The sequence below is a fragment of the Penicillium hispanicum genome, assembly GCF_028827665.1.
Source record: "Penicillium hispanicum strain IBT 35686 chromosome Unknown utg000002l_segment0_segment0, whole genome shotgun sequence".
NCBI classification, from domain to species: domain Eukaryota; kingdom Fungi; phylum Ascomycota; class Eurotiomycetes; order Eurotiales; family Aspergillaceae; genus Penicillium; species Penicillium hispanicum.
The window spans coordinates 1301013-1317992 of record NW_026623194.1 but is presented as its reverse complement, the minus strand read 5'-3'; the positions used below and the strand labels follow the sequence as shown (position 1 = coordinate 1317992).

General features: G+C 54.8%; 8 protein-coding genes across 8 annotated transcripts; 6 read left to right on the top strand and 2 right to left on the bottom strand.

The window, feature by feature from the left end:
• Nucleotides 1-605: 605 nt before the first annotated feature.
• ergS lies at nucleotides 606-2225 on the top strand (the record flags this gene model as incomplete). Its single annotated transcript, XM_056941387.1, has 1 exon — nucleotides 606-2225. One exon carries the CDS (start codon nucleotides 606-608, stop codon nucleotides 2223-2225), a length of 1620 nt encoding a protein of 539 aa, XP_056803242.1.
• A 589-nt stretch (nucleotides 2226-2814) lies between these two features.
• On the bottom strand, nucleotides 2815-3743 carry N7459_002201 (PX domain-containing protein YPT35; the record flags this gene model as incomplete). Its single annotated transcript, XM_056941386.1, has 5 exons — nucleotides 2815-2887; nucleotides 2942-2999; nucleotides 3056-3150; nucleotides 3219-3244; nucleotides 3303-3743. 5 exons carry the CDS (start codon nucleotides 3741-3743, stop codon nucleotides 2815-2817), a joined length of 693 nt encoding a protein of 230 aa, XP_056803241.1.
• A 1461-nt stretch (nucleotides 3744-5204) lies between these two features.
• Nucleotides 5205-5888, top strand: N7459_002200 (uncharacterized protein; the record flags this gene model as incomplete). Its single annotated transcript, XM_056941385.1, has 1 exon — nucleotides 5205-5888. The coding sequence occupies one exon, from the start codon at nucleotides 5205-5207 to the stop codon at nucleotides 5886-5888; it is 684 nt and encodes a 227-aa protein (XP_056803240.1).
• A 276-nt stretch (nucleotides 5889-6164) lies between these two features.
• On the bottom strand, nucleotides 6165-7295 carry N7459_002199 (uncharacterized protein; the record flags this gene model as incomplete). The annotated part of the gene is made up of 4 exons (XM_056941384.1): nucleotides 6165-6410; nucleotides 6465-6536; nucleotides 6599-6696; nucleotides 6773-7295. The coding sequence occupies 4 exons, from the start codon at nucleotides 7293-7295 to the stop codon at nucleotides 6165-6167; spliced, it is 939 nt and encodes a 312-aa protein (XP_056803239.1).
• A 699-nt stretch (nucleotides 7296-7994) lies between these two features.
• On the top strand, nucleotides 7995-9698 carry N7459_002198 (COP9 signalosome complex subunit 1; the record flags this gene model as incomplete). The annotated part of the gene is made up of 4 exons (XM_056941383.1): nucleotides 7995-8136; nucleotides 8234-8278; nucleotides 8335-8615; nucleotides 8667-9698. The coding sequence occupies 4 exons, from the start codon at nucleotides 7995-7997 to the stop codon at nucleotides 9696-9698; spliced, it is 1500 nt and encodes a 499-aa protein (XP_056803238.1).
• Nucleotides 9699-10542: 844 nt separating this feature from the next.
• Nucleotides 10543-12454, top strand: N7459_002197 (class I SAM-dependent methyltransferase; the record flags this gene model as incomplete). The annotated part of the gene is made up of 2 exons (XM_056941382.1): nucleotides 10543-12108; nucleotides 12200-12454. 2 exons carry the CDS (start codon nucleotides 10543-10545, stop codon nucleotides 12452-12454), a joined length of 1821 nt encoding a protein of 606 aa, XP_056803237.1.
• A 402-nt stretch (nucleotides 12455-12856) lies between these two features.
• Nucleotides 12857-14823, top strand: N7459_002196 (cytochrome P450; the record flags this gene model as incomplete). Its single annotated transcript, XM_056941381.1, has 5 exons — nucleotides 12857-12976; nucleotides 13161-14023; nucleotides 14088-14364; nucleotides 14414-14583; nucleotides 14643-14823. 5 exons carry the CDS (start codon nucleotides 12857-12859, stop codon nucleotides 14821-14823), a joined length of 1611 nt encoding a protein of 536 aa, XP_056803236.1.
• Nucleotides 14824-15359: 536 nt separating this feature from the next.
• On the top strand, nucleotides 15360-16916 carry N7459_002195 (Gfo/Idh/MocA family protein; the record flags this gene model as incomplete). Its single annotated transcript, XM_056941380.1, has 4 exons — nucleotides 15360-15492; nucleotides 15569-15882; nucleotides 16035-16182; nucleotides 16315-16916. The coding sequence occupies 4 exons, from the start codon at nucleotides 15360-15362 to the stop codon at nucleotides 16914-16916; spliced, it is 1197 nt and encodes a 398-aa protein (XP_056803235.1).
• Between the last annotated feature and the right edge of the window lie 64 nt (nucleotides 16917-16980).

Here is a 16980-nt window from a genome sequence, read left to right as displayed (position 1 = left end):
TTGCCCATCATCGTGATGCCCGCGACTCGGGATAATTTCCTCTGTGAGAGCATTATTGACCCCCTCTTCTCTTCCCCAGACATCCTCTCGTATTCCTGCCTCGTCGTCTCTCGTCCCTTTTCTCAATTCCTCGTTGTTCACGATGGCGTCAGCCCGTCATTGGACCCGCCCAGCCTGGTTCTCTCGTAGATCAACGTCCCCGAGCCCGCATCTGATTGGGTCCCTCGTTTATACTCCCCTGGGCTACAGACCCAAGACCCAGCGGATCAGCAGAAGCATTGACGTCGTAAAGGGAAACCAAAGGAAATGTAAAGGGGAGAAAATAACTCGGCCTAAGCAGCGCCCAGGGTACGCGGAAGGCTCGAAGGCTGGAGGTGTCATGCTGTGCAATACGCCTCTTCCCTGAGCGGGTGTCGTGCGCTGCTCGCCCTTTTCTGCCATTTACTCTTTCGGCTCGCTCTCTTTTGTTTTTGTTTTGCTCTTCTTTCCTCTCCTCTATCTTGCTCTGATCGGCACCTTCCCACAAAACCTTGTGTGGCGACCTGTGGGATTAGTGACTCTTCTTGTCTCGCCGCTGCCTGTCGAGGCTATACCACGCACCCATCATGGTCACCACGGCCACCGACTTTACAAACCGGCCAACCATCAGTATATCCTCGCCTCCCGAGAAGAAGCGACCACGGCGAGGTCGCAAGGGCAATGCGGTTGATACTTGCGGAACCAAGCCCAAGAAATCTTTGCTGTTGGATGAGCTTGGAGATGCGTTGGTCGACCAGTTCTGCTCGCCCCCGAAACCCGACGATCGGCTGGACGTGTCCAACGTCTCGGTCGTCGATCACCTACGCAACAACTTCACCACCGTCCTCACAGCCTCCTCTGGGGCAAGTTCAAGGAGTGGCAGTAGTCGCACTTTGACCGGAGTCGACAGCACACCTGCCACCAGTGTGGATGGCCGTGATGCGAGTGATGCCATCCCAGTCCCACGCCCAACATCCATCTGTCGATCTCAGCCCAGCAGTGAATCCCTCCAGCCGAGCCTCAGTAGACGCCAGAAACAAAGTCCGCAGCAAGGTGGCGTCTTCAGCCTCGACGAACTTTCCACAATGACGGCCATTCAGCGGTTAACAACCCAGTATGGTCGTGTGGCACATATGGGAATCCTAGATCCCAGCTACCGATTCTTCGTCAACGAGACACGAACGGCAGCGCTGTCATTCAAGGTCCAGAACCAGATTGCGATCGTGGGAGGAGACCCGCTATGCACACTGAAGGAGATCGCAGGGCTGTTGGAGGAATTCACAGAATACCGACGACGGCATCACTGGGGCATAGCCTTCATGGGGGCCAGCGAGGCCTTTGTTCGTAAATATGCCCAGTCACGGAGCTGGACTACCATCCGATTCGGGGTTGAACGCGTGCTCAACCCCCAGACCAACGACGTCTTGTTGGAGCGCAGTGGGAAACGCATCGCTGTGCAAAACCGACAGCTGCTGCACCCGCAGAAGGGCGGTACCTCACTGGGCGTATACGTGCCGGCGGTGCACGGCACAGACACGCAGCTGCAAGCAGACCTGGTCGCCATCTACCACGCCTGGCGCGCTGAGCGCAACGACTCGACCGGCCCGCAGGCTTTCATCACCGTGTACGATCCATTCGCGTTGCCCGCCCTCATGACCTTCGTATATAGCCGGGGACCGGATGGCCAGATTAACGGGTTTGCCGCTCTTCGCCGCCTGGGATGTGGTGGCTACCACATCGATCCGTGTATCGCCGCCCCTGGCAGTCCAAAGGGGATTAGCGATTTGCTCATCATCGCCGCCATGGCTCTCTTGAACCGCGCTGGTGTCTCATACCTCGCTTTCGGATTTGAGCCTGTCCATGCCCTCTCCCCTGAGGACATCACCGGCATGCCGGGTCCTCTTGCGGGCCTCACGCGTGATCTGTATGGCCACACCTTCCACCGTCTCCCGATCCATGGGAAGAAGGCATATCATGACAAGTTCCGCCCAGATCCACCGCAGGACTCGGCGCTGTATCTTGTCTTCCCGCGGGGTATACCAGGCCCGCGACACTTGCTCGCCATGATGCACATGGCGAATATCAGCCTACGCAAGATATTGTGGGTTGACTTGCGGGATTGGGTTTCCAAAGGCAAATCCAAGTCCCCGGAACAGATCTCGTCGGAAGTTGTTGACAAAGGTAACCTGGCCGCCGTGAATGGGTGACATCACTTTGCGGAGCTATAGGCCCCAATGACAGGGAATATGGGGATCTTGGGGGAGAACGTCTTGTGTACCGCGTTGCTCCTATTGCTGTATCATATGCAAAGACGGAACTTGTATCATAGCCTGGGCGTTCGTGTTGTTATTGTCTTCGAAGCATGGCCAATCGGTGTATCGACCAGCTGTTGTTGCTGGATGTTCGTTCTTTTGTCTCTCATCTGTCTGTTTTCCTGTGTCAGGTTGCATTCCACATCCTACACTATCCAGGTTTCTCGATCCCCCTTCTTTTTTCCTGTTCAAGTTTCCTCCTTAACCACCTTGCTCCAGTGGTCAATTGGCTGGTTCTTTTTGTTGTGCCTGACTTCCGTGCTGTGTCTTCCATGGCAGACGTGCCAAAGTCACACTATCAATCTAGGTAGGTTGAAAGGATGATGTGAATGAAGGAGAATTCGAGATCTGAATTCGGCTCAAGCGGGCTACCTATCCTAAGGACCCGTTGCGCATAAATCCAATGCAAGCAGAGCAGTCCTAAATCATGATATACTACAAACGGTCTTTCCAGGACCCGGGTGGACACAGATGCGAGAAAACGTTAGGAGAGCCGACCAAAAAGGAAGTCTTTGACGATGGGCGAGCTCGAGAACTCGGGATTCAGAAGGACACAACTACCACGGTCAGGCGTGACTCCGCATCCCATGCGTCGGCTAGGGAGAACTCACTTCAGGAAGTATTCCAGGCCAACCCGTCGCGACTCGAGGAATTTCGGGCGGAATTTGACTGTCGAGTTATCAGTAGCAAGGACATGAACCAGTCCGAGGACGGGAAGTTCATACAGAGGACGCTTTTCGGGGGCAAGGCAGGTAGAGCACTTTTAGCGTGCGGGAAGGAAGAGACAAGCCGCTGCCGCAGGTCGTCAAACTCAGAATATCTGATCGAGATGCATGAGCCGAGGTGTCTTGGGGTCAGAACCGGTTGGTGGCCTTGCCGCGAACTTACCTCATGCGAACGACCATTGGACCGCCCTGCGCCGACTCTGTCAGAACATCTGATACTGCACGCTCACCATCACCCTGCACTTACATCGAGGGTTTGGATCCTGCAGTTCCACACCACGTATGAACCCACGCCCGCGTTACCATGCACGACGACATGGTCATCGATCGAGACACTCTGCGCCCACAGCCCACGGCTAGTCTCCGAGTCGGGGTCCGCCGTATGATCCTCCAGCGTGATCGGGGCCGAGCGGGCTAGTGAGCTCTGAGACGCCCGCGACGCATTGCGCTCGTGCCGTTGCCAGTATGGCGGGACGACGCCTGACACGGGCCGGGACTTGGGGGACCCGACCGGGCTGGAGGTCTGAAGCGACGGCGTCGTGACTGGGGCCTTGGTGTCTGCGCCGGTGGGGGAATCGCGCTCGCTTTGGGTTGGATGCACGACGGAGCTGGACTGGGTGTCTGGCGGTGGGGAGGAGCGCTGCGGCTGCGGCCGTGCCGGACCGGCCTCCTCAGTCGCTGGCTCCATCCATTAATACCTGTCGGGGCGGGCTCGGCTGGGTGGCTGGGTGTCCTCGAGTGAGGGGCTGTGGCCATGGATCAGTAATGCCATTTCCTTGTCCCTGGGGGTTGTTCAATGCTGGGTCGGGGGATGGGGTCCAGGGTATGCAGAGTGGACGGTCCATGCGGGGATGAGCGATGATTGGTATAGGTGATGGGGTGTGCTCGAGAGTGTTGGAGGGCAAGGTGTAGCGACGGGGATTGTGTACTAGCTTGATGATCAGGGAATTGATCACTGACCTTGTAGCGGCAGATCCAAGCGAGGCACAGGATGGCGGGAAAGTTGGGGGAAAGTCAATTGTTCTGGGGATTCGAGGATGCGACAGCTTTGGGTGTCGGGCAGGGAGGTTTATGTAAGCCGCCATTCCACCTGCGACTGAATGGAATGTATACACCTTGCTCACTATTGATTCTCGAGAAGATTGCTTGACAATGGCAAAACTAATTAACTAGCTATACTAGCTATCGCCACCGACCAATTATTTTCAGACCATGACTCTCACTATAGTGTGTCTAGTACTGGACAGCCAGACAACACGCTAGCCCCGACCTGGCAAGCGCTGCGGATCTCGACTGAGACATCTTATCGTCGCTCTCATTCTGCAAGATAGTCGTGTTGCAGACCGGCCCAGGTGCCAATGGTGGCCACCTGGACTACTTGCTGGGCTTACGATTCTCCATACTCCAGGAATCATGACTCTTCACTACCTTGAGAAAGTCGACCTAAAGGATGCCTGACGATCATGTCGATCACCCCAGATCGACATGTCGCCTCCCATAGCTCCATGGATGGCTGTCAATAGCTTCCCCCTGATTAAACTGCAGTCTTTCTAAGCAATTGAATCCACTCATCTCACCGTTGACCGCCATGTCACCAATACACAGGCCACGATGCATGCCACGACACATACAGCTAGCCAGGGTACACTAAGGATTTAGGCACTTGTCTAGCACGACTAGCACACGACCGAGGGTGAAGACCTAGCTGGAACTGTATTAGGCAGGGACTCTATACCGCGTGATCTCTTGATGGTTGCAAGTCTCCTTCCTGTATTCATCCTGACTGTTCCTTTCTTTCCTCTAGCTCCATTCCTGCCCGTTTACTACTTCTTTCTTGCTTCTCTCTGATCCCTCCTTTTTCCTCAACCCCATCTGTCGCTACGGGCCTCTGTTCTGTTTCTGCTTCTCCCATCTTCTCATTCTCCGGGCGGTTCGAGAAGCAGTCTAGGCATCTACCCTTCCACGGTCAGTATCTAAGACATGGTGGCGGCCCGGTGCACGTCTCCCTTCATTCCGTTCGCTTTCCGCGATGTCTATTTTTATTTCCCTGGGTGTAACGGACTGTGGACTATCATAACTGACACAGTTATTTATTCCAGTCTCTTTCCATTTCTTCTTCCAACAGTCCACGTTCTATCTCACAGCCACGATGTTGCCAACCCTCCTGGTTTTTGCATCGGCTATCGCACTGGTGAGCAGCCAGTCTACTGCCACCATCGATCCTGGCTCAGTCCCCCTCTCGACCCGACGTGAGTCCCGCGCAAGGGGAAAGAAACAATTGGAGCATACTGATCACCTCCCAGAGGCCTGGTGCAACTCACAGGTATCTTCCTGTCCCCTGCTCTGTCTGCAGATGCCCGGAGTCTCGGGGTCCCCAATCGCCAACAACTGCTCGGCTGTGAGTGAAAAGTGCTATGCAAAGAACATCCAAAACATGGTGGCTCGCCGCCGTACTGACGTCTTTCTCCAGCAAACTCTGGCCTACAGCTGCGTCTGCAGTAACAACGCTTCGCCCAACTCATCTGAGTACTCGGAAACGCTACCCTATTATGTCTGCACTGAGGCCAACAACCAATGTGTGAAGAAGTGCAGCAACTCTGTCTGTCAGAATGCCTGCCGCGCTGACCACCCATGTGGTGCCCAGAATCCTGACCGTGTCAATCTGACCACCACCTCCACGGCAGCTGCCACTAGCACCACCATGGCTAGTATACTCACTACCTCAACGGCAACCGGTGTAGCTTCTCAAATGTTCTCTGTGGACAAGGCCCATGTCTATGGGCTCTGTGTGCTGGTTGGTGGCTTTATTGGAGGGTTTTCCATGCTACTGTGAGAAACGCCGCATTTGACTGAATGGAGAAGGGATTCAAGACCGAAGCTCAATCAATCGGCCTCCGGCATTCCAACAGTTGACAACTAATTCCTCCATGATCACGCATGTCTCGGTCGGCCTCATTGCGTTTTACTTTCTCTCCCCTTTCCACTGCATTGAGCGATTTATTTAGTTTTCATACTTTTGCATTAATGGGACTGGTATCTTCACTTTCGACGCCTCCCGTTTCCTTATTACGCTAAGCAGCCCGAGATTCGACAGCCTAGGCTGGAACACCTATATCTTCGCTCGGATCTTGGTACTGTCCATCCTCTGGCCTTCGTCGTCTTGTTCTGCCACCTCCAGCACCGGGAATATGGTAGGCATTATTCGACGTGGTGTCGAGCCTGGATTCACGGAGTACTGGGAGAAATCTGTCACCCCACAATGCCGGTGGAGGAAATCCTCGTCTGTATCCAAGAGCCCGTTCACTTTAGCAGTTGGCGCATGAATCATTTCCAGGATAGCATCAGAAAATATAGTCTGGGGCAGATGAGTTATTCAGTTTGCATACACAGAGGATGTAAATACACGTACTGGCTTCCTCAGATCTTTCTTGTATAACTTGTCTGAAGATTTGTTGGTCTCCGTCGCAGCTGATTCAATTGACTATGAGCATGTTAGCTGCTATTGCTCATACATCTCACCGTCAAGCGGGCAAGGGGACGTACCGAGGCAGGCCAGATACTTGTCACAGCCATATCCGTGCGACCCTCACGCACAAAGTCCATCGCAAGGCCCTTCACGAGAACGCTCATGGCAACCTTACCTGTAACAATGCGTCAGCGATCCTGGGAGAATCACACTGCATTCATGACTAAATCAATCAAATCAATCGCTCTTACCCATCGCATACGCGGTTTTACCCCGGAAGAACCGTGAGTAAATCGGCGGCGACACAACCACAATCCGCCCCTTCCAGCCATTCTTCTCGAAATGCGGCAGCGCCGCTTGCACAGTGGCATATAGCCCCTCGGGATTGATCTGCTGCATGAGCCGGAACCGCTTGAGGGGCGTCTTCTCCACGGACGCCCACCAGATTGCCCCGGAGTTATACACCAGTACATCCAGTTTACCGAAGGTTCGAACCGTCTCGTCCATGGCATGCTGGATTTGTGTCGCATCGCGTACATCCACGGCAACACTTGCGGCCTGGCCGCCGGTTTCCCGGATCTCTCGCTCCACTGTGTTTATTGTTGAGTATGAGGAGTTGGGGTCTGGTGGAAATGGCATGGTTTGGGATGCATTGGACGTTGTTTTGGCTGCTAACATCACTGCATAGCCGTTCCTGGAGAGATCGATGGCTACTTGACGACCGATGCCGCGGGATGCTCCCATCACAAGAGCGACCGGATTTGTAGACGACATTTTGCCTGTCATGTTTTTTGGGGGGGCGTGGAGATTGAATAGATTGAATGCGGAGTTGGGCTGGGATGAGGTAAATGCGGGCGAGCGCACGATTTATACTCGTGGGTTCTCGAGAAGTAATCAGGTCATAAGGATGAACTTGGTAGTATCAAATAATTTGCTTGGTAATCCAGGAATTCAACATTCGGTTATTCAATGCCCGGGGCTTTCAGAAAACGATAAACTAAGGCACGTCAATGCCGACGATTTCATGATTACTCACGGCCGAGGCACTGGAAACCGAGGTTGGAGATCTCCTGGTAAAAGCGCTCTTGGCAAGAACTATCACCCTCTGTAAAGACCGTTACATGGGCACGTGCATCAAGAAATATGCCACTAGAACATACTATGTAGGTGGCTTTTGCAAAGGTCGTTGGATCTTAGAAGAGACGATGCAAAGCATGATTGCGGCCATCGAGGCTCAAATGGCGGTCTCTTGGGCGGTAGAGTATTGCCGCCCGCCGTTCAGCCCGCCATCACAATGATGCTCGACCTCTCACTCACACCTCATTACAATATCTGAATTTTATGCTAGCTTTGACTGCTGTGAGGTCTGTGGGTCTTCCTTGATATCATCTTCCACAGCTTTTTGCCTTAGCTTGCCATTCACCTTTCACGCACCTGGAGCTGATCGTGTGTCACCGTGACGGTGCCGCCGATATGGACACCACCCTGCCCGACGCCTTTGCTCCAGCACAGGCGATCTCCTCTGCCACATCTGGAGCATCTGGAGCATCTGGAGCTAATGTGTCTACCAATGCTGCAACCTTGGGGAAGTTTGTCCCCCGAATCAAGGTTGATGGTATGAACGCCTCCCGCGGGGCTACGAGCCAGCGCAATGACCACCAGACATTGAATCGAGGGAAAATGAAGGCTGATTACTTCGTGGACTCTGACAGATCCTCCCAAATTTGATCTCGAATCCTACATAGCGAACTATACTGGTACATGCTTGCTGCCACAAGACCCTCACGGCGACGAGCTAACTTGCTGATTCCAGGCCGGACCCGATTCAATCGCCTCTACCTCATAGGCATCACGTCTACATTGCTCTCCACCGATGCACTCAAAACCGCGATAGCGGAGGCCAAGAAGGGAAAAGATGTGATGCAGTATGAAAAAGCGGTTCGGGCGCTGTCAGAGGTGGCCCCGACGGAGCCGGAAGCTTCGCTCAACGCAGCGTGGGTTCGGGACGTGCAGCGCTCGGTCCGGGCGCAGACCGATCGCTTGGAGCATGAGCTTCGGGGATACAAGAATAATTTGATCAAAGAGAGTATTCGGGTGAGGATGGTTCCCTCGTTGAGGACGATTCTCGAAGCTAATATGTTCTAGATGGGCAACGAGGACCTGGGCAATCACTATTATGAGATGGGTGACCTAGTTGCCGCATCCAAGGCGTATTCTCGCATGAGAGATTACTGTACAACGCCAAACCATATCGCATCAATGCTTTTCAAGCTGATCAGCGTGTCCATTGAACGGGGCGACTGGCTCAGCGTGCAGTCATACGTGCACCGACTACGCAACGCCCAATCAAAACCGGAGGACCTGGCCAAGAACCAGTCTAAGATGTCGGCCGCGTTTGGTCTGGCGCAGATGCATGCTGGATCATATCTCGAGGCAGCCAATACTTTTCTCTCGACCGAGTCTAGCCTTGGAGACACCTTCAATGAAGTGCTTACCCCCAATGACATCGCTGTCTACGGCGGCCTCTGCGCGCTGGCATCCATGGATCGCAATGAACTCCAAAACCGAGTGCTTGACAATGCCTCATTCCGCTACTTCCTCGAGCTCGAACCACATATCCGTCGGGCCATTGCGTTCTTCTGTAACTCCAAGTTCCGCCCCTGCCTCGATATCCTGAACTCCTACCGCGCAGATTACCTTCTCGACATCCACCTACAGCGCCACGTCTCCGCGCTGTACAAGCGGATCCGCACCAAATCGATCCAGCAATACCTAGTGCCTTTCAGCTGTGTCACCCTCGACTCCATGGCGACAATCTTTGCACCGACTGTGGTTGGCGGCCAAGCTCAGCCGACCGGTATGAAGTCACCTTTCGTGCAAGAACTTATTCGCCTTATCAAGGAGGGTGTCCTTGACGCCCGCATTGATCTCGAAAGGGGAGTCCTGGTGTCGAATCAGACAGATCTCCGGGCGGAAGTTCAGCGAGAGGCCCTGGAAAGCTTGCGCTCGTTCAACGAGGAGGCCCACTGGCGGATTTTGCGTACCGCCGTGCTTCACGCTGGTCTTCAGGTCCCGGCGCCTGCAGGTGGGCGGCGAACGCGACTAGAGGACGCGATCCAGGCGGGGGCCATGGTTGGTGGGGGGAAGCTGCCTCGAGGCGCTGGGATGTCTGGCTGATATCTAGCTCATCATCACCCGTATCCCAACTTAGAAGTGCGTCGACATGTAAACGAAGAAGTAAATAATACCCAGATTCTCAAGAATAGGGCTCGGCAGCGACCCTCTCAGCTGAGAAATGCCATCGCTCGCAATTTTCCTTTGACCTGTAAAGAGGCCTTTTTTGGTAAGCAGACTTTTAAATAAGCTGGAAGTAGAGTTGTGGTGCATGGAAACCTAGGATGAAGAGATCCTGAGGGCATTTGCATTGACATATACCAGGTTCAGGTCTAGATTGCAAGCGATCATTGGGGAAGAAGCACCAGACGGGGGGATGTTTGACCGTGCTCGATGGCCAGCGACTTGTGCAACCACCCATCAAAGAACCCCTTCCCCTCTCCAAACCATGGCATCTGCAGTTCGTTGACAGCATCCCCAGATGCAGGGCAAAAGAAAGCCATTTCAAACCAGACGGATCGGCTTAGGGCTAACGGGTGGAATGCGACATGTCTTGGTCGGACATGCCTCACAAGCAGCAGGGCCATTGTATTCGCTACCCAACGGGGAACCAATGGTTCCCGATATAAGTCGGGCCATTTCACTTTCCTTTCTGTCCTACTTCATGCCCCCGAATCGACGCCACAGGCCCAGAAACATCAGGTGCCCTCGGGGGCCTCTGACTAGGGCCTGCCTTATCACCTTCCAGCGAGACCAGTGCCACCCTCCTGATAAACGGCCCATGAGAACTCTGAATGGCTGGCGACGAGGCTCACTCGCTACACCGGTCTCATTTGCCATCTGATTGTTCAACGTGCAACAAGGGAGACGTTACCGTGAGACACCCAACGATAGCACTTGGCCCCTCATGAACGCCGACATGCTGGGCTTCTTGTGCCTCTATTCCGCTCTGCGCTCTGAAAATCCTCAACTCGACTCTCCAAAAAGTGGTGTGGGCACGGACATGGCGTTGCCCTCTCCTTCCTTTTCCGAGCCAGTCTTTGTTCGCGCCGGCTCTGCCTTCGGAGAAGCCCGTCATCACGACAAAACCGAGCCACCTCGACCGCCATCGCCGCCAGATCCGGGGTTGAGGATTGTGATGGAGCATTCTGCCTCTGAAGAAGTGCCGGCATCCCCCTCCCCTCTACTACTCCAACCTCTGCAGATTCCAGAGGACGACCCGTTAGTTCGCCCGGCGGGGACTAGCGCTTTACCGCCTTCTCTGTGCCTATTGCCTACATCGGAACCAGAGACAGAGTCCACAGAGTCCCTGAAAGAGGTTCAAGGGATTACGGTCCTGCCGCCGCTGTCGCTCGAACTGGAGGTTGACAAGCCAGAATCTGAAGTGGAAGCAGAAAACACCGTCCAGGAGCATATAGTGGCCCTCCCACCCCACCTGGCCTCGATACCGGAGGACTCAGTCGAAGAACATGTCAAACAAAGAATAACCATGCCGGATTCTCTGCCATCTGCCACAGCAGCGGGATCTACGCCGGTCCCCCAGGTGGATTCGACTACAGTGGAGACTATGGAGACGGCTTGGGCCTTGTCTCCACCGCAGATCCCGGAGTCAAACTCCGTGAGCACGAGCGGCTCAGCTATACCACAGCTCGAATCGACAGGCCCGGCCGAATCGTCGTTGATATCGGCATCTGAGCCTGAACCAACTCGACCTGATACGGCAGATACCGCGGACACAGCTTCTACGGGCTCAACAAACGGCGACGGGAGTTCCGTCTTCGATGATTATCATTCCGACACCTCTAGTTACACCGCGTCACTTCTTTCAGACGTGAAGAACTATACGTATGAGAATGGTAGACGATATCATTCCTACCGCGAGGGCCATTATGTCCTTCCGAACGACGATCAAGAGCAAGATCGTCAGGACCTTCTCCACCACGTCCGCAATTTAGTTCTCAACGGAGCGTTGTTCCGAGCACCGCTGGGCTCGAACATGCAGCGAGTGCTGGACATTGGCACCGGTACGGGAATCTGGGCTATTGATTTTGCAGATAGCTATCCCAGCGCAGAAGTGGTGGGCACCGATCTGAGTCCGATCCAGCCCTCGTGGGTACCGCCCAATCTACGCTTTCTCGTGGACGACGCCGAATCACCCTGGCTGTTCAGTGCCAACAGGCCCTTCGACTTCATTCACGCACGCGATCTAGGGGGCGCCATCGCCAATTGGCCGCGGCTACTGCAGCAGGCCTACACGCATCTACGACCCGGGGGCTGGGTCGAACTGCAGGAATTCGAGGTGACGCTCAAGTCGGACGACGACTCGCTGCGTCTGGCCCCGACGCTGTGCGAGTTCCTCGGCCGACTGCATGAGGCCAGCGAGGCATTTAACCGGCCTATGAATATCGCCGAGGGCCACCGACAGCGGCTGGTCGAGGCGGGTTTTGAAGATGTGAGAGATGAGGTGTACAAGGTACGACCCTCGGCCGCCGTTTGATTCGCCTTCTCTTGTCTGCTATATGTTTTGCCATGGAACTGACCCGTCTTGCGTGTGCGAGATTTAGGTTCCTTCCAGTGGATGGTCCAGGGATCCTGTACAGAAACAGATTGGCCGGTACAACCAGTGTTCACTCTTGATGGCGGTCGAGTCCTACTCGCTGGCGCTCTTCACCCGCGTCCTGGGATGGTCGAACAACGACACCCAGGTCTTCCTGGCGGGTGTGCGTAGAGATCTGAAGGACCCCGACGTTCACACCTATTGCAACTTGCATATCGTATACGGTCGCAAGCCGTGGGGAAATTATCCGATGACTGGTTGAGTGGGAAATCGGGCCGGGCAGAGAATGATTTTTCGGAGCAATGTAGATTAAATCATGATCTTGCGCAACAGCGAATGGCATGAACTTAGGCAAGGAATGGGATAGCGCACAATGAAAGCAGCCAAAGAACTGAAGTGGAGGCGAAGATCAATGCGCTGTGCTACTAGCCGCCGCGGTCACCACCACGGCAGCCACCATCCTCCATCCTCCATCCATCCACCCGTCCCCTCTCCAATCTCCCATCCCGACGGCATCCAAAGGCTGTCTCTTCGGTGTTACTTTCGGCTTTTCTCTGGCTCGGCTTCCAATCTCGCGGTCCTCTGGACAAGCGCAGACAAGGTTCCTCCCTCCCACCCCATCCCACCAGTGAAAGAACTGAATGGCCTCAAAGGAGTAAATATCATGGACTTGAGCAACAAGGCCCTGGGGCTCTTCTCCTCTTTCGTGGAGTCGTTTTCCATCATGCTCGGGTCTGGCGCAACCTCCAGTGTTCCGTTCTGGATGACATCTGCAGGAGTCCTGGTAAGTTGCATCTCCGTGCACCCTCGTTTGTTACAGCTGCAGGACCCTACAGCAATCCTGCTCACACCTCTCTCTTTTGCCTTACCCTGAACTGACAATCCGTTCCCATGGGACCTGTGGCTCACATTACCTTGCTTCCTGCTGGGGGTCTAAGTTGCGCTAATTCTCTGCCTGGGTGGTTTAGGTCCCACTCTGGATCCTGTATAGCGTCGTCTACGAGCTCTACTGGTCGCCTCTGCGCCGGTACCCTGGCCCGAAGCTCTGGGCCATCTCGCGCATCCCTCTGCAGCTCTCTGTCCTGCGGGGCCATAATCATCTGGATATTACTGCGCTGCATGAGCGTTATGGCCCTGTGTTACGCATCAGCCCTAACGAGCTCGCTTTCAATACCCCGCAGGCCTTTCGGGACATTTATGGCTTTCGGCCAGGGGGCTGCTTTCCCAAAGATCGTAGCCACTACATTCCCCCGGCGAATGGCGTTGATCATCTCGTATGCGCGGTAGATAATGCTGTGCATGCGCGACAGAGGCGGCTTTTGGCTCCCGCTTTTTCCGAGCGAGCCCTGCGCGACCAGGAGGGACTGATCAAGGGCTATGTCGACACTATGATCGGAAAGCTGCGCTCTGAGATTGCCAAGCACGGGCTCCCACGCGTTGATATCAAAATATGGATGAACTACACCACCTTCGACATCACTGGCGACTTGATGTTCGGGGAGTCCTTTGACTGTCTTAAAGATAACCAGTTACATCCGTGGATTCAACTGATCTTCAATTCCATCAAGGCTCTTGCGCTTGCGGGCACCGCCAAGCAGTTCCCCATTCTCGATAAAGTACTGAATGCTTTGCTTCCCATGGAGACCAAGCGGAAAGCAGAACAGCATTTCCAGCTCGCCGCGCAGAAGGTCGATCGACGACTTGAGGCGAGCATCGCGCGACCCGACTTCATGTCTGCTATTCTGCAGAATGGATTGAGTGAGAAGAAAGGGCAGTATCTTGACAGCGAGCGGATCATGAGCCGAGCTGAGATTCATTCAAATGCATTCATGTTTGTCCTTTCCCGTCCTACTTTGCTTGCAGAAGTAATACTAACTCGGTCTGACGCCGAAAAGTCTTATTGTTGCAGGCAGTGAGACTTCTGCGACGCTGATTTCGGGGTGTGTCTTCTACCTCTGTACACACAGTCATGTCATGGCTGGACTCGTGAAAGAAATTCGCTCCGCCTTTGCCAAGGATGAAGATATCACTTTCCGCAGTACTGCCTCTTTGAAGTACTTGAATGCAGTTATCGAGGAGTCACTGCGTCTCTATCCACCTTTTGTGACCAGCCTTGCGCGCATCGTCCCGCCAGGAGGATCCGAGATCGATGGCCGGTTTGTTTCAGAGGGAGTAAGTTGCCCAGTCCACATTCTCGGAACGTCTCTAAATTCCAGCACAGACAGTTGTCGCCTGCCATCACTACGCCTCATATCACTCCTCGTCCAACTTCAGTTTCCCGAATGACTTCATGCCAGAGCGATGGTTGGGAAACGATGCCCGCTTTGAGAAGGACAAGAAAGACGTCTTGCAACCTTTTAGCCTGGGACCAAGGAACTGCCTGGGCAAGAAGTGAGTGTGTCCTGACTATATCACAGAACTCCCCCCAACTAAGCAATGAATCGCGACAGCTTGGCCTACTGCGAGATCCGTCTGATCCTGTGCAAGCTGTTGTACAACTTCGATCTTGTCCTGTGCCGCGAAAGTGCCAAGTGGACCGACCAGAAAGTTTACTTCTTATGGGATAAGCCCGCGCTAATGGTGACACTAAAAGACCGCTTTCCGGAAGCGAAGAAAGCCAATGCTGAGTAACGACGCCACCATGTGCGCTGAATCGCTTGCGGGTTGCTTTGTGATGCCTGACCCTGCCTCAGGCGGCTCGGCCCTTGATGCTTTGCTTTATTAGGTGACTCGGCCCCAGGGCTGCTTTTTAAGCTGCGTGGTCTCTTTTTCTTGCAATGTTCTCTGTTCTTTTGCACTACGACGGGTGGTTCGGATTGCGTTTGGCGTCGCGGGTCTTTCGGAGGTGCTCTTTTTATTAGGGATACACAGTGCGTGCATGCCCGGATTGCATGGCATAGGCAATAGAGACCTCATTCTTATTCGATGCTCTGCATTAGTAGGCCCCGCTATAGACAAGGAGGAGATGCACGTTGACCGGGGATCTACAACTTTATCCCAACGAACGTCCAGGCCCATCCAGAATTCGCCCTCGATAACTACATCTTGACGAGATGATCACGTCATGCCACTGGTATATAGACAGTAACTATCGAGATGCATCACCTTGTTGAGAAGCTCGCTCATATTCTACAATACCCGACATCTTCATCCCAACTTATCTCCGCATGGCCCTCGCAATCCAAGCCGCCAGCTTCCTGCACCAGTTCTTCTGGCCCCGGCTCCATCCAACCCCATCCAAAAGACCCGACGCAATCAAGATAGGCGTGATCGCCGAGGGTCATCTCGACCCTGCGACAAGTAAGTCCGTCCAAGCCCACTTCCCAAGTAGAAAACGACCAGCCGCTCACTCAACCCGTTCTGTCTGCGCCGCCAGTCATCGACCCATCTACTTCGCACCCATGCACAGTCCTGCACGCCATCTCCGCCTCCGACAGTCTGATCGCTGAATCGCTTTCCTCCAAGTACCACTTCACCAAAGCCTACGGCTCCCACGCCAGGCTGCTCCAGGACCCGGCCGTCGACGCGGTCTATGTGTCCGCGCCTATTGGATGCCGCTACGCGCTGGTCCGCCAGGCGCTGGCTGAGGGCAAACATGTCCTCTGTGATGCGCCTATGGCTGCGAATAGTGAGGAGGTGCGGGTTTTGGTGGACTATGCTAAGCACCAGGGGGTGGTTTTGCTGGATGGAGTGAGCTTCTTCTTTCTTCTTCTTCTTCTTCTTCTTCTTCTTCTTCTTCTTCTTCTTCTTCTTCTTCTTCTTCTTCCAAGCTCCATGATCGTGATACTTTACGCGCATCTTCAAAGACCATCCAGATGTAGCTGACTGTCTCTTTCTACAAGGTGCACTGGCAATTCCATCCCGCCACACATGCATGGCGCAAGATGGTCGATTCCAACGAATACGGACGCATCCTGCGCGCCGAAGCCACCATGACTTGTACGCCGGGCATCCACTCCACCGACAACCGGTGGAAATACGAAGCCGCAGGTAAGACCGCACCGCATCCGCCCCGATCTCGCGTGGACATCCGTACATAGTACCAGCCAGCGCAGCCTCACAAGATGCCTTGCCGCCTTCCATCGACCCCATATTAACTTTCTCTTCTATCGGACGCACCAGGCGGTTCCGCCATATCCCTCCTCCCCGCCCTAAACGCAGCCCGCTTCGCGCTACACGCCTCCACGCCCTCGGCCCTCGTCTCCGTCACGGCGCGCCTCTCCCCGACAGACCCGCGCATCGACGCGGCCCTGCACGCGCGCCTCGTCTTCGAGGACCCGCGCGGCAACGCCGTGAACTGCCGGGTGCACACGGACCTGGCGCGGCCGTGGGCCGGCGGGCTGGTCCCGCGGCTGTGGGAGGTGCCGGCGGTCGAGGTCGAGACTGAGAAGGCCGTGCTGTGCTTCTACAACTTTGCCATGCCGCACTTGTACCACTGGATTCGGGTGCGGGAGAAGGGGGGCTCGGGGATGGGCACGGTGTATCGGAAGCAGTATGAGGGGGGGCCGTTGTGGGGGCGGGTTGCGGTGTCGACGGGGGAGAAGGGCGGGAGGACGGGGTGGAGTTCGTATCGGTGGCAGTTGGAGGCATTTGTGGATGCGGTGCAGGGGCGGACGCCGGCGTTTTGGGTTGCTGGGCAGGAGAGCGTGTGGATGATGGAGTGTGTGGATGCGGTTTATAGGGCTGCTGGGTTGCCGGTGCGGGAGTCCGTTGGGAAGGAGTGATGGGGAGATGGGATGTAGATTCGCTATGGAGGTATACACACAGTAGACATGGATAGTAAGAGGA